Raw genomic sequence first — 19,223 nt, 5'->3', positions numbered from 1 at the left:
GATGGGGGGCAGTATCCTGGCAGGTCTTGCAGCCACGAATGGGCAGCAGCAGTAGAGCCCTCAAATTCTTGCTCTTAATGTTCCCCAATCCTTTAAAATTTTTCCAAAAAGGCAAGTTTTATCAAGTGTTCTTTTTTAAAAATCGGATCTAAGTCTGCATTATTTTTTAGTTTTTGTGTGGGTATACATTCGCATGGTCCTAAATTCATAAAGTACAAAAAGGAAAGGAAAAAGTTTCCCTTTTATTCTGTCCTCAGACACACAGTTTCCCTTCTTGGAGACAACCAATGTTACCAGTTTCTTGTCCACCTTACCAAAGCTTTCCTGTGTACAAAAGCGAACATGTGTGCAAGTAGATATGAGTGTGTAAATATATATTTCTTCTCTCCCTTTTTTACACAGATAATAGCTCCTCAATACACACTGTCCTTCATTTTGTCTTTTTCACTTAACTAAATATCTTGATAGGTTCAGAGCAGTACATAAAGAACTTCCAACAGATATTTTTTTCCTTTTAATTAAACAGTCCACAGGATGAATGTATCATACCGCTATTGATAAACATGTTAGGTTGCTTACCACCTACGGCAATGCTGAAATGTTGCACAATTGTAAGTTTATCTAGGACAGCTTCCTAGAAAGGGAGCTGTTGAGTCAAAGCATAGTTACATTTGTAATTTTAATAGATACCACCAAACTGTCCTCTAAAATACTATATAGTTGTATTAATCCTACTAGCAATAAACACCTGGTTCCCTAAATTTACTAATCCAGTACATTCCAAACTTTTTGATGGTGTCTCAGGTTTTAATTTGCATTTTCACAGTATGTGTGAGGTTGAGTTTCTTTGTATATACTTTAGAGCAATTTTTATCTCCTTTTCTGTGTATTAGGTATTGATAAACTTTGCCCATTTTTTTGAGTTATTTCTCTTTCTCATTGACTTGCAAGACATCTTTAAGTATAAGAGAAAAGAAACTCTTTGTGATAGTGGTGTGCTAAATTTCCCCCTAGTTTGTGGTTTTATTTGACTTTATTTATGATGGGTTTTGCCATTTAGAATTTTAAAGGTATGTAGTCACATGTATTAATATTTTCTTTTATAGCTTTTGAGTTTGTGTTATACTTAGATTTTCACCACTATAAGATCTATGGTTTCTCTTAGACTTTTATGACTTAATACTTTATATCTTTGAGCCAACTGGAAATTTATCCTGACAAAAAGTATGAGATAAGGATACAAATTAATTTTTTTCCAGATGTCTATGGGGTTATTCCGGCACCATTTAATAAACAGGTTGTTTCCCCCACTGATTTGGAATGCCTTTTTTATCATATACTAGATTTCTCTATGTTTTCCTGAGTGTGGTAGGCAGAATAATAGCCACCACGACCACCACCCCTCCCACAACCAAGATGTCCACATCCTAAAACAGGTGAATGTTGCCTTAAATGGCCGTAGGGACTTTGCAGAGGTTTTGAAGGATCTTGACATGGCGAGACTATTCTGGATCAGCTGGGTAGGCCCAATGTCATCACAAGGATTTTCTGTAAGAGGAAAGCAGAATGTCAAGAGTCAAAGAAGGAGATGCGATCATGGAAGTAGAGATCAGAATGACTGGTGACTTTAGTGCACACACTGTCTGACAGTACTGCTGGTAAGGTGACTCAAAATGCAGATGCCCCATGTGGTCCCTGGGTGGCTCAGTCAGTTAAGCCCCTGACTTTGGCTCAGGTCATGATCTTATGGCTTGTCAGTTCAAACCCTGCATTGGACCTTGTGCTGACAGCTTAGTGCCTGGAGCTGCTTTGGATGCTGTGCCTCCCTCTTTCTCTATCCCTCCCCTGCTAATGCTCTGTCTCTCAAAATTAAATGTTGAAAAAAAAAGAATGCAGATGCCTCTAGAACCTGGAGAAGGTAAGGTTTTGTCCTAGGACCTCCAGAAGAGACACAATTCTGCCAAGACCTCAATTTTAGCCTGGTGAAACCCATTTAGGAATTCTGACCTCCATAACTGTAAGATAATACATTTTCATTATTTTAAGCCACTAAATTTGTGGTAATTTGTTACAGCAGCAATAGGAAACTAAGGCACTGATAAAACTATTCTATTCCATTGACCCATCTTATTGTACAAGTACTTTGTAATTATTGTAGTTTTATAGTATGTTTTAATATCTGGTCAATTCAGGATTTATTATTTCAGGGTTTTCCTGGCTCTTAATGGTTTTTAATTTTATCATATAAACATAAGAACTAGCTTGTTCCGTTCCCCAAAAAATCTTGCTGTCATTTTTACTGAGATCATGTTATATTAAAGATCAACTAATGGAAAAGCAACATCTTTAAGATTTTGAGTCTTCCAATAGTATGCTTTTCTGTTTTGCATCCTTCTTTGATGTCTTAAAGTTTCCTTTATATAGGATTTGCACTTTTCTTGTTAAACTGATTCCAAGGCATTTTATACTTTAGTTACAATTTTTAAATTACCATCATAAAGTCAAAATAAATTCAAACCAAAAGTTCAAATAATATACAAAAGAATACAGAGGAAGGCGAAGTCATCCAAAATCTTAGTATTGGGCATCCTTCCACATACTAGGTACTCTTAGCCATAAAGAAGAGCAATGGCTATTGGTAAGGCAACCAAAGGTGACTGTCACGAATCTCATTGGGATTTCTATTGAGAATTTGTTGATGTTGGACAATTTTCAACTTTATAATTTTGAGACCTCTCCTCTGAGAAGATCGTTTTAGAGATTTCTCCACATAAGTCCTCAACATTTCTAAAAGTTTATTCGTAGACATTTATGGGTTTTGTTGCTACTGTGAATGGGATCTTTTTCTTCTATTACGTTGTCTAATTAGTTATTAAGACTTATTAAAGGGCTGATCTTTTTACATTTTGTCATTGGTTACACTAATGTACTTTCTTTTGTTTTTTAATATTTAAAAATTTATTTATTTATTTTGAGCAGGGGCGGGGAGGGGCGGGGGAGGGGGAGAGGGGGAGAGAGAATCCCAAGCAGGCTCCACACGGTGAGCACAGAGCCCAAAGGGAGCTCAAATTCACAAGCTGTGAGATCCTGACATGAGCCGAAATCAAGAGTCAATTAACCGACTAAGCCGCCCAGGTGCCCCTATTATCTTTAATTATTACACCCAGTGACACTTCCTGAACAGTAGTAAATAATCGTAGCAATACACAATCTTGTTCTTGATTGATTGATTGATTTTTTTTTTTTTTTTTTTTTTTTTTGAGACCTAGAGACCGAGAGCACACCAGCAGGGGAGGGGCAGATGGAGAGGGAGAGAAGAAATCCCAAGCAGGTTCTACGCCCGGCATGGAGCATAATGAGGGGCTCAATCTCACGATGGTGAGATCATGATCTGAGCCAAAATCAAGAGTTGGACACTTTAACCAACTGAGCCACCCAGGTGCCCCAGATTGATATTTAAGTAATCTTTACACCCAAAGTGGGGCTTGAACTCACAAGATCAAGAGTCACATCCTTCTCCTACTGAGCCAGCAAAGGTGTCCCTGTTCTTGATTTTAACCAAAGTATTTCTAACAGTTTACCAGTAAGCAGACAATGGTAGCTTGTTTGGGATATCCGTGTTTTTTTCCTGATCATGCTAAGAAAACATTTAATTCCTTTTTATTCATTTTTTTAAATGTTTTGTTTTTGAGAGACAGTGGAAGTGGGGGAGGGCAGAAACAGAGGGAGACACAGAATCCAAAGCAGGTTTCAGCCTCTGAGCTATCAGCACAGAACCTGACGCAGGGCTGGAACCCAAATCCACGAACTGTGAGATCATGACCTGAGCTGAAGTCAGTCGCTTAAATGAGTCACCCCAGTGCCCCTCTAATTCCTTTTTACGTTTTCCTCCTCTTAATCAGGAATTTATGTTGAATTTTATGGAATGCTTTTTCAAAATGATGAAATTAACAAAATAAGTTTTCTCCTTGACCTATTAATAAGGTCAATTATAATAGATTTCCTAATATTGGATCATCCTTGTACTACTCAATTGGATCACTTGGACATGACAGTGGATTTCCCTTTCTATGCTCCAGGCTGCCTATGCCATGAGATTATTTTCCTTGAGACAAAAGATTATGCTTCTGATGATTAAATTTTGGTTTTACTAGAAGTTACTTCCTTGAGATTTCAGATAGGTCATTCAGATTGTAATTTAGGATATATCCAAAATTTTTCTTTTCTTTAATTTTTTTTAAAGTTTATTCATTATTGACAGACAGAGGGAGACAGAGCATGAGCATGGGAGGGACAGAGAGAGGGGGAGACAGAATCTGAAGCAGGCTCCAGGCTCTGAACTGTCAGTACAGAGAATGACGTGGGGCTTGAACTCATGAACTGTGAGATCATGACCTGAGCCGAAGTTGGACACTTAACCGACCAAGCCACCCAGGCACCCCTATATCCAAAACTTTTTTTCTTTTAATGTTTATTTATTTCTGAGACAGAGAGAGACAGAGCATGAGTGGGGGAGGGGCAGAGAGAGAGGAAGAATCAGAAGCAGGCTCCAGGCTCTGAGCGGTCAGCACAGACCCCAACGCAGGACTCGAACTTACAAACCGTGAGATCATGACCTGAGCCAAAGTTGGTTACTCAACCGACTGAGCCACCCAGGCGCCCCTACCCAAAACTTTTCAATCACACATTTATAAATATTCACATGGATTGCTTAAACTGTTAGCAATAAATCTAGCTTTCTTATTTCTAAGTGTGTAGTGGGTTGTCTTGGAAGAAAGAAACAGAAAACTACTCAAACTGGTTTAAGCAGAAGAAATGGAAGGGACATTTATTGGAATGTAGAAGTATCTCATAGTGCTTCTGGGACCCTGAGAAGTTGGAAATATCTGGAAAGTGGTCAGATTTCAGAATTGTTTCTGTCTTACTTTCTCAGTCTCTCAATTTCTTAATCTTTCTACAGATGGGGTTTCTCTGGTTTGACATCCACACAGCCACAGGAATTGGATTTTAATGAAAGGTCAAAGTCACATATTATTTCATTCAGCCAAGAGGGGCTGTGGGTTTGCAGATGTTCTAAGGAAGATGTGTGAAGAATGAGAGGTAAAGGTGGGTATCTCTGGTATGGAAGGCACTTCACTACTATCTCCAGGTACTATCTGTAATCACATAGTTAGGTTGATTCTATCTCCAGAATGCTTCTTGAGTCTGTCATTGCTCCAACTCAAGCAAGACTTCATCACTTGTCTGAAATATTGCAAGAGCTAACAGTTTTTGCTGTCCTTACTTCCCTAAAATCTCTCCTTCACTGCCACAATGATGAGAGGATTAAATAAAAACTTTATGAACTTTAAAGCACTCCACAAATATAAACTAGTAGTGGGGGGGGAAACAGATATAAATAAAGTAGTAGTGTGGGGAGGGGGGGAACAGGAAGAAAAACAACATAGGACTCGTCTGCTCAAAAACTTTAAATGACTTCCTCATCAACTAAAGAATAAAGACCAAAAAGTTCCAGACATGTCCTTAAGTTCCCTCATAACCCGAACTAAACGTTAACTTTCCAGTATCAGCGTCTCCACGATACTTTTCTTCCCTCACCAGACAATACTATTCCTTGACCATGTCGTTGATTTCCACGCCCAGATTGATATCCTTGCTTCTGTCTTTCATCTCCTCTTCTTGGTCCAGGAAACTCAATTCACTCTTTAAAACCAGAATCACAGGTCAATCTTTCCAGTAAACCACGATAAAGTTTATCTTCTCAAAACCAATGCCTCCTTCCTCTGGAGTCTTGCAAATCTCCAGTAAAATACCAAGGCTTGACTAACATTTCAGCCATTTTTCTTCCCTTCGCTAGCTTAGTTTTCCACTTCCACCTGTCCACTCGAGCATCCTCAGCCGCACCACCTCCAGGGGCCTGGAAAACGCCAGGCTCCGGGAATTTGAGTCAGAAGTTCAGAGCAATCTCAACTGCCTAACGCTCAGGTTTAGATACTTCACAAGCAAATCAAGAATGGCTCTCTGGGACCAGGCTTCTCCCTAGAGGGGCTGAGGCACTAAAACAGGCGTGCGCCGGCGGTGCATACTGGGAGATGGAGTCTCCGGACAACCCCACTACCTCCTGGGAGTTGTAGTCCTCGGTCTGGTAAAAGAAAAGAAGGGGGCGACTCCCAAACTTTGAGTTCGTTTTCAGAGGTAAATGGAAGAGGGAAGTTCATAACATCATGCAAGGTTAAGTTCTCTAGGCTCATCTCTAGGATCGGAAGCAGCGTCCGAAGGGGCTGGAAGGCAGAGCCGAGGAGGGCGGGGAGACGTTACGTTGACGCTGGCGTGACCCAGCCCGAGAATTTGGCGGGATCTCCGAAAGTTGCAGTGCTCCGCGCGCGCAGTGGCCTGAAACCGAGATCTGAGGAGAGCGGAGACGCACCCGGAGGGACGCAGTTGGGAGCTGAGTTTCGCCTGGGTTGTGTGCAGAAGGCCGGAACAAGGGAGTAGAGAAGTGGGCAGGAAGCGAAGGGGTCTGGAGTCCGTCCCGGCCGGGCGCGGACCGAGCCAGCGGACAGAAGTCGGGGCGCGCAGCCAGTGGGAGCGAGGAGCGCTGCGTACCAGGGTGAGGGTGTTAGGCGCGGACTCGGTTCCTTTTTGCCTCAGGGTAAGTCCCGACAGTAGCCGGCCCCGGGCCTGGCGGGCTCGTGGGGCCAAGTGAGAAAGCGGAGTTGGCGGGGTGGAGCAGGGGCATGCCCGGGCCCAACCCACCGTCAGAGCTTGTTGTGGCGAAAATGGTGGCGGACCCCAGGCTCCAGAGCTGGGGGCGGGGGACCTTTTAGAGGCCTTTGTTTCTAACACCCATTTTTATGGGGAGGGCCGGGGAGGGGGGGGCGGCAAGAAAGCCGAGATCCAGAGAGGTGTAGTGATTAAATGTCACAGCTGTTTCTGTCCGGGCCAGCGGTTCCGGATCTCTGGTCAGTCCTCTTTCCATGATACCGTATTTTCCTTACAAAGTACCAGCCTCCAGTTTCCAAAAAGGTGTTTTCATTACCTAATGGAAGGCCGTTCACGTGATGCCTAGGGAATGGTCTGTAGTGAGGTTTTTTACCTTGTAAAGTGAAGTGTAACATGCTTATCGAAGAATGCACAAATCCAAAGTGTACACAGCTCTGTGAATTATTTCAAAAAGTATATACGTGTGTAGTCACCACTCAGGTCAATAGCTAGAATGTTGTCAGCACCCCCAAAGCCTTTCCTGTTACCCCTCTAGTGTGTCTCCTTTTCTCTTCAAAGGTAACCACTATATTGACTTTTAATACCATTAACTAAATTTGCCTGTTTGAATTTTTTATGAGTAATGCTGTTTATATTTTTGTCTGGTTTTCCTCAACATTCTATCGGTTTAATATATATGTTTGCATAAGGCAATAGTTCTTTCCTGTTGCTATATTGAATTCCTTATTCATTCTGCCCATGGTGTACATTTGGGTTGTTTCCAGTTTTTGGCTTTTTCTTTTTCTTTTTCTTTTTATAATTAAAAAAATTAATGTTTATTTTAGACAGAGAGACACACACACACACACAGAATCTGAAGCAGACTCCAGGCTCCTGCTGACAACAGACAGCCGTAGTAGGGGCTCCAACTCAGGAGCTTTGAGATCATGACCTGAGCCGAAGTCGGATGCCTAACCGACTGAGCCACCCAGGTGCCCCAGTTTTGGGCTGTTTTAATGAGAAAGGCTGCTGAGAACATTTCCTGTGTACATTTTGGTGCACGCATGTATGCTTTTCAGTTGATTAGTACAGAGTATTGAAATTCCTGGTTCATAGCATTTTCTATATTCAGCTTTCACATTTAATGTTAGTTTTCTAAAGTTGTACCAATTTACATTCAAACCAGTAGTGTAGGAGTGTTTAGTTGTTTCACATGCTTGCCAACTCTTGATATTTTCAGTCTATTTAATCTTACCTATTCTGGTGCCATATACTAATATGTCATGGTTTGGATTTTAATTTTCCTGATTATTAATAAGATTAAGCATTAGTTCCTATGTTTATTGGCCATTTGGATATCTTCTTTCGTGAAGTGCTTGTTCAGATATCTTGTCTTTTTCTATTGGGTTGTCTGTCTTGCTGATTTGAAGTTCTTTATGTATTCTAACGATCAGTTCTTGGTTGTATAGGTGGTAAATATTTTGTCCCCTAACTATAGTTTGACTTTACATTTTCTTTTTCTTTTCTTTTTTAGTTTATTTTATTTGAGAGAGAGCACATGCATATATGCATGTGAGCGAGGGAGGGGGAGAGAGAAAGAGAGAGAATCCTAAACAGGTTCCATGCTTGATCTCATGGAGGCATGAGATCATGACCTGAGCTGAGATCAAGAGTCCAAAGCTTAACTGACTGAACCACACAGGCACCCCTGACTTTTTTTTTTTTTTTTTAGACGTTTATTTATATTGAGACAGAGAGAGTAGGAATGGGGCAGAGAGAGGATTCCAAGAGAATCCCGACGCGGGCTTGATCTCCCAAACTGTGAGATTGTGACCTGAGCTGAAATCAAGAGTCTGAAACTTAACTGACTCAGCCACCAGGGGCCCATGACTTTTCATTTCTTTCTTTCTTAGAAAGACTTAGGACTTAGGATCAGGTCATGATCTCACAGTTTGTGAGTTCAAGCCCCACATCCGGCTCGCTGCTGTCAGCACAAAGCCCACTTCAGATCCTCTGTCCCCCTCCCTTTGCCCCTCTCTCACTTTTGCTCTTTCAAAAATAAAAATAAATTTTAAGAAATCCTTATCCCAAAGTCATGAAGATATCTGCCTGTATTCCAAAAGCTTTGTTTTACCTCTTACATGAAGATCTATAATCAAATTGGAAATTGAGTATGTGTTTTTCTTATTCTGTAAGGCTCTCCCATTAACCCAGCACTGTTTATTGAAAAGTCCATCCTGGGGTACTTGTGTGGCTCAGTCAGTTAAGCATTGGACTCTTGTAGCACCTGGGTGGCTCAGTCAGTTAAGCATCCCACTCTTTTTTTGTTGGTTGGTTTTTAATTTTTTTTAATGTTTGTTTATTTTTGAGAATGAGAGAGAGTGCAAACGGGGGGTGCAGAGAGAGAGGGAGACACAGAATCTGAGCTGTCAACACAGAGCCTGACGTGGGGTTTGAACCCATGAACCATGAGATCATGACCTGAGCCAAAGTCGGATGCTTAACCAACTGAGCCACCCAAGTGCCCCATAAGCATCCCACTCTTGATTTCAGCTCAGGTCCTGATCTCACAGTTGTAAGTCCCACTTTGAGCTCCATGTTGGGCATGAGGCCTGCTTGGGTTTCTCTCTGTCCCTCCCTCTCTTCCCCTCCCCTACTTGTGAGCTCTCTTTCAAAATAAATGAATAAACCTAAAAAAAGGAAAAGAAAAGACCATCCTTTATTACTCTGCAGTTTCATCTTTTTCATAAATTATGAATGTTTGCATTCAGGTGATTCTGATATTTAGCATTATCATAGATACACATTATGCTGAACCTGCCATCTAAGAGATCTGCACCTGAAAGAATCAAGAACAAATGGTCATCTCCACTGGGGCACCTGGGTGGTTCAGTGGGTTAAGCTTCTGACTTTAGCCCAGGTCATGATCTCATGGTTTGTGTGCTATCAGCACAGAGCCAGGAGACTGCTTCAGGTTCTGTGTCTCCTCTCTCTGCCCCTCCCCTGCTTGCTCTCTCTCTCTCTCTCTCTCTCTCTCTCTCTCCCTCTCCCTCTCAAAAATAAACATTAAAAAGAATAAATGGTCATCTCAAAAGAAGACATACATATGGCAAACACATGAAAATGTGCTCAAATGACTAATCAGGGAAATGCAAATCAAAACCACAATGATACAGTATGTCAGAATGGCTAAAATTAAAAACATAAGAGGGACTCATCTGACTCTTGATTTTGGCTTAGGGTATGATCTCACTGTTGGTGGGATTGAGCCCCACTTCTAGCTCTGCACTGACAGTGCAGAGGCTGCTTAGTATTCTCTCTTTCTCTGCCCCCCTCTGCTTGCACTTGCTCTGTCTCTCCCTCTCAAAATAAACTTAAAAAGGAAGAAAAGAAATAGGGGAGCCTGGCAGGCTCAGTCAGGGGAGCATGTAACTTTTGTTCTCACAGTTGTTAATTCGAGCCCCACGTTAGGTGTAGAGATTGCTTAAAAATAAAATCTTAAAAAATAGCAACAAGTGTTGGTGAGGATGCGGAGAAAAAGGAACCCTCCTGCCCTGTTGGTAGGAATGTAAATTAGTGCAGCTACTGTGGAAAACAATATAGAGGTTCCTCAAAAATTGAAAATAGAAATGCCATATGATTCAGTAATTCTACTACTGGGTACCCAAAGAAAACAAAACAAAAAAACCCTACTAACTTGAAAAAATATGCACCCCAATGTTTATTGCAGCATTATTTGCAATAGCGAAGATATGGAAGCAACCCAAGTGTCCATCCATACATGAATGGATAAAGTGGATGTAGTATGTATATGTGTGTGCACGTGTGTGTGTGTGTGTGTGTATGTATACACACACGCGCGCGCGCACACACACACACAGTGGAATATTACTCAGACTTTAAGAAGATCTTCCGTTTGCAGCAATATGGGGGGACCTAAAGGGTACTATGCTGAATGAAATAAGTCCTACAGAGAAAGACAAGTATGCTATGTTTTCATTTATATGTGGGATCTAAAAAACAAAAATAAACAAAAAGCAGAAACAGACCCACAAATACAGAGAACAAATTGATGGCTCCCAGAAGGGAGGAGTAGGGATAGGCAAAATGGATGAAGGTGAATGGGAGGTGCAGGCTTCCAGTTATGGAATAAATCACAGGAATAAAAGGTACAGCGTAGGGAATATAGTCAGTGGTATTATAATAGTGTTGTATGGTGTCAGATGGTAGCTATACCTGTGGTGAGCTTAGCATAGTATAGAGTTGTCAGATCACTACGTTGTATACTTGAAACTGATGTAACACTGTATGTTAACTATATTTCAATTTTAAAAAAAGGAAAAAGAGGGGCACCCGGGTGGCTCAGTCGGTTAAGCGTCCAACTTCAGCTCAGGTCATGATCTCCCACTCCGTGAGTTTGGGCCCCACGTCGGGCTCTGTGCTGGCAGCTCAGAGCCTGGAGCCTGCTTTGGATTCTGTGTCTCCCTCTCTTTCTGCCCCTCCCCTGCTCATGCTCTGTCTCTCTCTGTCTCAAAAATAAATAAAAACAATAAGTAAATAAATAAATACATAAATAAATAAAGGAAAAAGAACAAATGGTCTTTTGTCCATTCTTGAAGAATGGAGATTTCATATGTGTTATCCTTTGAGTTAAATTAATCCTGATTTAAATTGTCCAGATTGTTTTGGTGTGATTTAAGTTAATTTATTCTTGTGAACATTAAGACTTTTCACTCTTACTAACACCTCTGAAGATCATGAAAAATTTTTGTTCTCAGTTCTTTTCAACCTGAGCAATCTTAACTCTTTTATCATAATAACCTGACTAGGTATAGGCCTATTGCTCATATGGAAGATTTCAGACTGAGCAGGGTACTTGAATGTTATTTATTCACTTAGGCATTCACTGAAGTCTGGAATGATTAAAATGGTGATATTTAAATTTCAAATTTCATACATTCCTATTATAAGCAGAATATGTGACTACAAGTTATCCTTGGCTAAGATGGGAAGTATGTCTCTCATTTCAGTCCACTGTCTTATCACTGGCTTATGGATAGTCATTCTGTACCTTCGTTTCACTCCTGTCCCACCACCCCCAATCCCTACTTGCTGGAAGGGAACAATGGAATAAGATTCGGCCCCTACCTTCCTACCTATGAAGCAGGGGAGCTGGGGATATAGTTGGTCTAGTTAAGCTGTGCATCGTTATGAAGCAGACTAGTTCTGGCTCCTCCTAAACTCTTTTTGATACAACTAGCTAGGTGGAAGGGAAAGGGTGATGAAATATATGTTCGTTTTCCTGCCATGGGTAGGTCAGTGATTAGACCAAAAGCCTAACAAATAATTCTTCAGAGATTTATTACAAAACTAAGTTTACAGTTCTGTACTCTCTGGTCATCTGTATTTTTCAGTATTGAATGCTGAGTAATGGCTATGCAAATGCAGCTTGAAGCAAATGCAGATACTTCAGTGGAAGAAGAGAGCTTTGGCCCACAACCTATATCTCGATTAGAGGTATGTGCTTTGTTGCTAATTTTGAGATTATAATGCAGGATTAGTGTCTTCTACCTGTTGGGAGAAATCACAGGTTTTACATAAACCATTGGTTTATTGCCTAAGGCCAAGACCTAAATTGGAGTTTTTAGAAATACTGTCAAGGATCCTGTGGAAAGCTTAACATGGTTGCTAAGCATGTCTGGCCAGATCTCTTTTGTTAAGAATTCTTCTACTTTATCATTTTTCTTTCTCAGAGTTGGGTTGTCAAAACCTAAGGAGTCTATGGGTCCCATGATGGAGTCTCTGTGATGTTTATACTACATATGAAATTGCTATCCAGGGAATTACAGTGGCCTGGGCCAGCTCTGCAGGGAAAAGAGAGGACCATTGTCTCTCCATTGACCCGTATCTGCTGAAGTTACTAGCAAGACAGCTGTCATGATCAGAGAGAAGCACTTGTGGTCATTAAGGTATAAGAGCCAAGCTCCAATTCAGGACTGCACAAGAGCATCAAGTACCAGAGCTGCGGCCTTGTACTATTTCTTCCCATTGTGCAGAGGCCCCGGTGTGAGTGCAGCTGACATAGGCTGAAAGAAGTAGGAGGGAAAGCAGAGAAAGCCTTCATTCTTCTCTTTACATATATTGCTGTCATCCCCAGCTAAGCTTCAAGACTCCAGAAGTTAATTTAAATAGGTTTGTGTTAAACATTACAGGGTTCAGAGTCAACTTTTGTTACCATGAGCATCCTTATACCCACACATGGGTTTTGCTTATTGCTTAAATATTAGTAGAGCTTGTTTCTATGGACAGATAATATTCTCTCCCCTCTCTCAAACCTTCCCTGACCTGCAAATACATGCATATTCTGCCATTAACCGATATTGTCTCAGAAGTCATGGTTTTGGTGACTAATAAAACTAAAGCTAACTTTGTAATATAGGGAGGAAGAGGTGCCTTTGGGTGGTTTGTTTTGAGAAGTGGTATAGGAGTCCCCAACCAAAAGTAATCCCCCTCCCTTTTTAATGAATAGAATTTATTGTCAAATTGGCTTACATACTGTTTTTCCCATTTTTAAGGTCAGTTGTTAGATCAGAGCTTTCCTGTCAATCATTTTTTATGTGTGCTTGACGTAGAAAACATTGGAAAACACCGATTTTAAGGTGGCCTTTTAGGACCCAGGGTCTTAGGGTTCATTTAGAGTCCCAGTCATAAAAGTTTGAGAGTTGCGGGCTTATACCCAGTGCCTGGGAGTTACTGGTTTGGTCCCGTTTCATGATAAGAATATGTACGTAGGATAGTGCTAGTTTAAAAATTTCTTTTCAGGGGCGCCTGGGTGGCTTGGTCGGTTAAGCGTCCAACTTCAGCTCAGGTCATGATTTCACAGACTGTGAGTTCCAGCCCCGTGTCGGGCTCTGGGCTGATGGCTCGGAGCCTGGAGCCTGCTTCCGATTCTGTGTCTCCCTCTCTGTCTGCCCCTCCCCTGTTCATGCTCTGTCTCTCTCTGTCTCAAAAATAAACGTAAAAAAAAAAAAAATTAAAAAAAAAAATTTCTTTTCAGAACGAAAAGAAATGAATGAAAAATAGTTTGTTATTAAATACCTGATATGTAGAGCATACTTTTCACAGCTTTTGCATATAATATCACAGTTCTTCAAAATAGCTCTGAAATGGGTAGGGCCAATATCCATATTAGACAGATGAGGGAACTGAAGCTTAAATTTATCCATGGTTTTCACTTGCAGCAATGTGGCATAAATGCCAATGATGTGAAGAAATTGGAAGAAGCTGGGTTCCATACTGTGGAGGCTGTTGCCTATGCACCAAAAAAGGAACTAATAAATATTAAGGGGATTAGTGAAGCCAAAGCTGATAAAATTCTGGTAAGTACTGCTTATATGAGGCATTAGTGGGAATAGTACAAAAGGATATACAGTGAAAAGTGGCAGTGTTCCTCCTTTCATCCCTCATTGTGTCATCCTGGCCCCCTTTCCAGAGGTGACTGCATTAGTTAACTATATATATGCCTCCTTGCATAAATTGGGATTTTCTGTCAAGGAAATCGCAATTTCATGGTATGATACAAGTACTGCCAAATTGATAAGTTTGCGTTCCCACCAGCAGTCAGTACCTTATCTTTCTAGAAATTATGATCTCATGCCTTAGAAATATATTCATTAGTTTGTAACCACAAAAAGAGTTTCAAAAAATATTCATTGACATGTTCATGATATAAGAAAGCAGGCTAATAAAATGTCTAAGTGTATATATACATGGTTGATTTGTGTTTTTAAAAATGTGTGTATTTATGTATAACACATGCACAGAATAACTATACTAAAATATGTTATTTCTGGATGGTAAGAATGTGAGCTATTTTTATTTTTGCCTCAATTTTCTGAAGTTTCTGCATTTTCCATAATACACTTGTTTTACTTTCAAATAGAAAAACTTTATTCCTCAAATATTAAAGCCATGTTAATTAGGCTCTAAGCGTGTATAATCTGTTAGTTGACTAATCACAGGCAAGATTCTTTTTTTTTTTTTTTTTTTTAAGTTTGTTTTGAGAGAGAGACCACATAATGGGGGAGGGGCATCAAGAGAGGGAGATCCAGAATCCCAAGCAGGCTCTGGGCTGCCAGCACAGAACACAGACAAGATTCTTTTATAATGATAAGAGAGTGTGATTTCAAATCATACTTTTAGTTTTGTTTGTTTTTTAACCTTAATGACATAAAGGTGATTTTACTGGCTTAACAGAAATGAGGTAGTAACCTAATAATCCCTTATATAGCACTTTAACTTTGAAATCCCATCCCTTTCATATATATTCTCATCTGGCCTTCATAACAACACTGAAAAAGATAGGGCAAGTATTATCTCTTTTACAGATGAGGAAACTTAGGCACAATGGTTCAATTATTTACCCAAGGTCATGCAGGCAATAGCAGAACTAAGACTGGAATCCAGTTATTTTCATCCTGTCCTATTCTGATCTTTTCTCATCTCTGTTCAGTGTCTTATAGCTACTATTAATTTTTCTTCATAATTCTCCATGATTACATTTTATTTTATGCATTTATCCTTTGGTATTTATATACATAGTTTGATTAGCTTTACCGTTGAATTTTTTGTTTTGTTTTTTAATGTTTATTCATTTTTGAGAGAGAGAGAGAGACAGAACATGAGCAGATGAGCGGCAGAGTGAAACAAGGACAGAAGATTCAAAGCAGGTTCTGCATTGATAGCATAGAGCTGGATGTGGGGCTCAAACTCATGAACTCTTAGATCATGACCTGAGCTGAAGTCAGACACTTAACTGATTGAGCCACCCAGGCACCCCCTACCCTTGAAGTTTTTATAGCATAAAGTAAATATCTATAAAATTGTATTTTCATATTTATTTTGATTACTATTATAGTTTCACAGAAATTTTTCACTGAAAAGATATTCAAAGGCTAAAGATTCTTCAAGAAAAACTGCATCTTTTATTATGGGGTAGCTTCAGTGTGTGTACTGCTATGTAACTTAGTCAAATGGACAATATCTGAAATTTGTGAGTACTTATCTCATACATTAATATGTACACAACCTGATGAATTCTGTTTTACTGGGTATTATACTAAGAGCTTTGAATTTTTTTTTTTTTTTTTTTTTAACGTTTATTTATTTTTGAGACAGAGAGCATGAACGGGGGAGGGTCAGAGAGAGAGGGAGACACAGAATTTGAAACAGGCTCCAGGCTCTGAGCGGTCAGCACAGAGCCCGACACGGGGCTTGAACTCACAGACCGTGAGATCATGACCTGAGCCGAAGTCGAACGCTTAACCGACTGAGCCACCCAGGTGCCCCGAGCTTTGAATTTTTAAGCACTGGGAGGAATGTTAACTTCATTTCTTTAGACCATTCTGTAATAGTAATTCAGTCTGGGCTCAAAAATTATAATCCTTGGGGTGTCTGGGTGGCTCAGTCATTTGCGTTTCCGACTCTTGTTTTCAGCTTAGGTCACAATCTCATGGTTCCTAGGATCAAGCCCCCGCATTGGGCTCTGCACCGATATCTCAGAGCCTGCTTGGGATTCATTCATTCATTCATTCATCCATCCATCCATCCATCCATCCATCCATCCATTCATCCATCCCCTCTCTCTCTCTGTCTCTGTCTCTGTCTCTCTCTCTCCTGCTCCTGTGTGCGTGTGTACTTTTTTTTTTTAATGTTTATTTATTTTTGAGACAGAGACAGAGCATGAACGGGGGAGGGGCAGAGAGAGAGGGAGACACAGAATCAGAAGCAGGCTCCAGGCTCCGCAAGATTGTGACCTACGCTGAAGTCGGACGCTTAACCGACTGAGCCACCCAGGCGCCCCGCATGTGTACTTTTTCAAAGTAAACGTTAAAAAATTTTGTAATTCTTAATTTAAATCTTTAGAGGAATGATATTGCTATCTATGGAAGCATAAAGTTGTCATTTATTGTATTACTTAAATATGTTTGTTGAATTGGTAACTTAATTGGAAATAAGAGTTCTGAGCCCCTAATACCTTAAAGAGTGTTTATCATACTAAGCCAGTAGGTGTCTCTAAAGTCTATTTGTTGTTTTTTTTCTGGGCATTAATATTTGTGACAGAAAAAATCCTGACAGAATATTTGATTATGCCTGTCTGACCTTAGTTTTAGAAATCAAATTAATGTTTTGCTTTTGTGAAAACACAAATATAGACCTGTAATAAAGTGAAATAAGATATGCAGAATGATATAGAGATGAGTCTATTTTTCCATCCTCTCTGATTTCAGACATTTTATATTGTGAGCTTCTAGTGGGTAAAGATTAGTTGTGTTATTTGCTTTTCAAGTTTAAAGAAGGGGCGCCTGGGTGGCTTAGTCGGTTAAGCGGCTGACTTCGGCTCAGGTCATGATCTCGTGGTCCGTGAGTTCGAGCCCTGCGTCAGGCTCTGTGCTGACCGCTCAGAACCTGGAGCCTGTTTTGGATTCTGTGTCTCCCTCTCTCTGACCCTCCCCCGTTCATGCTCTGTCTCTCTCTGTCTCAAAAATAAATAAACGTTAAAAAAAAAAAAATTAAAGTTTAAAGAAGATTTCTTCAGTCACTGTAACTCTTCCCTCCCATTTCTATTCCCCCAAAGTCTTTGAAATTCAGATTTTCACCAAGAATACCTACTATCATAGTGGAGAAAGGAAAATAAAATCCATTTTCAGTATATCTGTCGAAATGGTTGAGAGACAAAGATTTTGTGAGTGAAATAATTGATTCAGAAGGTGCAAAATTCTTAGGTGGTCTTTTCCACATTTCAAAGTTTATTTCAAAGTTAATTGGCTTTTGTTGAACTATGTTCTCTTGATGTACTATGAACAGTGACAGATTCAGCACAGATATTTTTTGTTACATGTTTTTAAAAAATTTTTAATGTTTATTTTTGAGAGAGTGAGTAGGGGAGGGGGCAGAGAGAGAATGGGAGACACAGAATCCTTAGCAGGCTATAGGCTCTGAGCTTTTAGCACAGAGCCTGATGTGGGGCTCAAACTCGTGAACCACAATATCATGACCTGAGCTGAAGTCGGATGCTCAACTGACTGAGCCACCCAGTCGCTCCTATATATTTTTATTTGCTATTCTATGTCTCGTGTTCAAGAGTTTGGTAGTTCTTGGCTGTAGATTTAAGGGGGTACCTGGGTGGCTCAGTTGGTTAAGTGTCCACCTCTTGATATCAGTTCAGGTCATGATCTCATGGTTCTTGGGATCAAGCCTCAAGTCAGACTGTGAGCTGACAGCGTGGAACCTGCTTGGGGTTCTCTGTCTGCCTCTCCCCTGTTCGTGCACGTGTGCTCTTGCGCTCTCGCACTCTCTCAAAATAAATAAGCTGCTGAAACATTGCAAAAAAAAAAAAAGCCTATAGATTTAAGATTTCACCTAGCACATACGAAAGTAAATTTATTATGTAAGTGTGAGAGTAAAAGTAAAGTTCTCCAGATTAGGCATTTGCATGGTTTTTACTTAACATTTCACTGTTTACCATTCCGTTCCTGTAGGAGCTCATTGATTAGAAAATGTAGGAGTTAAAATGACAAACAGGGAAAGCATCTCCTGTGTTTTTTCCTTAGTATTTTGTTGTTAAAATTTTTAAGCTTACTGTAATGCTGAAATAATTTATAATGAAAACTCATATACCCACCACCTAGACTCTACCATTAACATTTTAATATATTTGACTTATCACCTGTCTGTTCATTGATCTATCCAGCAATCTGTCCATTTAATAGAAGTTACAGAAAGATCATAGAAAAAAGGAAAGAAGTTATCACAGACATAATTTAAGAAAATTTCCGGGGCACCTGGGTGGCTCAGTTGGTTAATTGCCCAACTTTAGCTCAGGTCATGATTTCATGGCTCGCAAGTTCAAGCCCCATGTCGGGCTCTGTGCTGACAGCTCAGAGCCTGGAGCCTGCTTCAAATTCTGTGTCTCCCTCTCTTTCTACCCCTCCTCTTCCCCTGCTCATACTCTGTCTCTCTCAAAAATAAACAAACATTAAAAAAATTTCCAGAGCTAAAGGGAAGCAGAAGTCTCATATAGTATGACCTCATGGAGTGTCAAGGACCCACACCTAGACATGTGAGTGTGAAATTTCAATATACTAATCATGAAGAGAAGATTCTGAAAGATTTCAGAGGGGAAAAAAAGCAACTCTAAAGGAACAGAAAATCAGAAAGACCACATTTCTTTTCAGAAATCTAGCAGGTAGAAGCTAGTAGAGCAGTGTCTTCAAAGTTCTAAGGGCACATAATTTTAACCTAGAATTCTGTTTGTAGCAGTTTTATTAATTATTCAGGCAGAATAAAACATTTTCAGCAATACAAGAATTCACTTTTTTTTTTTAAGTTTATCTATTTTGAGAGAGAGAGAGAGAGAGAGCGAGCATGCATGCAAACAGGAGAGGGGCAGAGAGAATCCCAAGCAGGCTCTGCACTGTCAGTGCAAAGTGGGATATAGGGCTTGGACCCACCAACCATGA

At 40.2% G+C, this 19,223-nt stretch overlaps 1 protein-coding gene and 1 long non-coding RNA gene across 4 annotated transcripts in view; one reads left to right on the top strand and one right to left on the bottom strand.

The window, feature by feature from the left end:
• Window positions 1-357: 357 nt before the first annotated feature.
• On the bottom strand, window positions 358-6,260 carry LOC122222183. Its single transcript, XR_006203638.1, has 2 exons — window positions 5,599-6,260; window positions 358-1,548 (listed from the first exon to the last, which is right to left on the bottom strand). It is a non-coding gene; the product is annotated as an uncharacterized LOC122222183 (long non-coding RNA).
• Window positions 6,124-19,223, top strand: part of RAD51 (RAD51 recombinase) — a 33,587-nt gene continuing 20,487 nt past the window's right edge. The window contains exons 1-3 of one of the 3 annotated variants that reach the window (XM_042942394.1): window positions 6,124-6,195; window positions 12,117-12,219; window positions 13,944-14,081. In XM_042942394.1, coding sequence (XP_042798328.1) covers window positions 12,133-12,219; window positions 13,944-14,081 — 225 coding nt within the window. In that variant the 5' untranslated portion in view covers window positions 6,124-6,195; window positions 12,117-12,132. Of the gene's footprint in view, window positions 6,196-6,388; window positions 6,653-12,116; window positions 12,220-13,943; window positions 14,082-19,223 lie in introns of those variants that run through there. The other 2 variants (XM_042942395.1, XM_042942393.1) reach the window with 2 other exon arrangements.

This window comes from Panthera leo, chromosome B3 (genome assembly GCF_018350215.1).
Source record: "Panthera leo isolate Ple1 chromosome B3, P.leo_Ple1_pat1.1, whole genome shotgun sequence".
Lineage (NCBI taxonomy): Eukaryota > Metazoa > Chordata > Mammalia > Carnivora > Felidae > Panthera > Panthera leo.
Note: the sequence above shows the minus strand (reverse complement) of the source record. Positions and strands in the feature narration are given on the sequence as shown.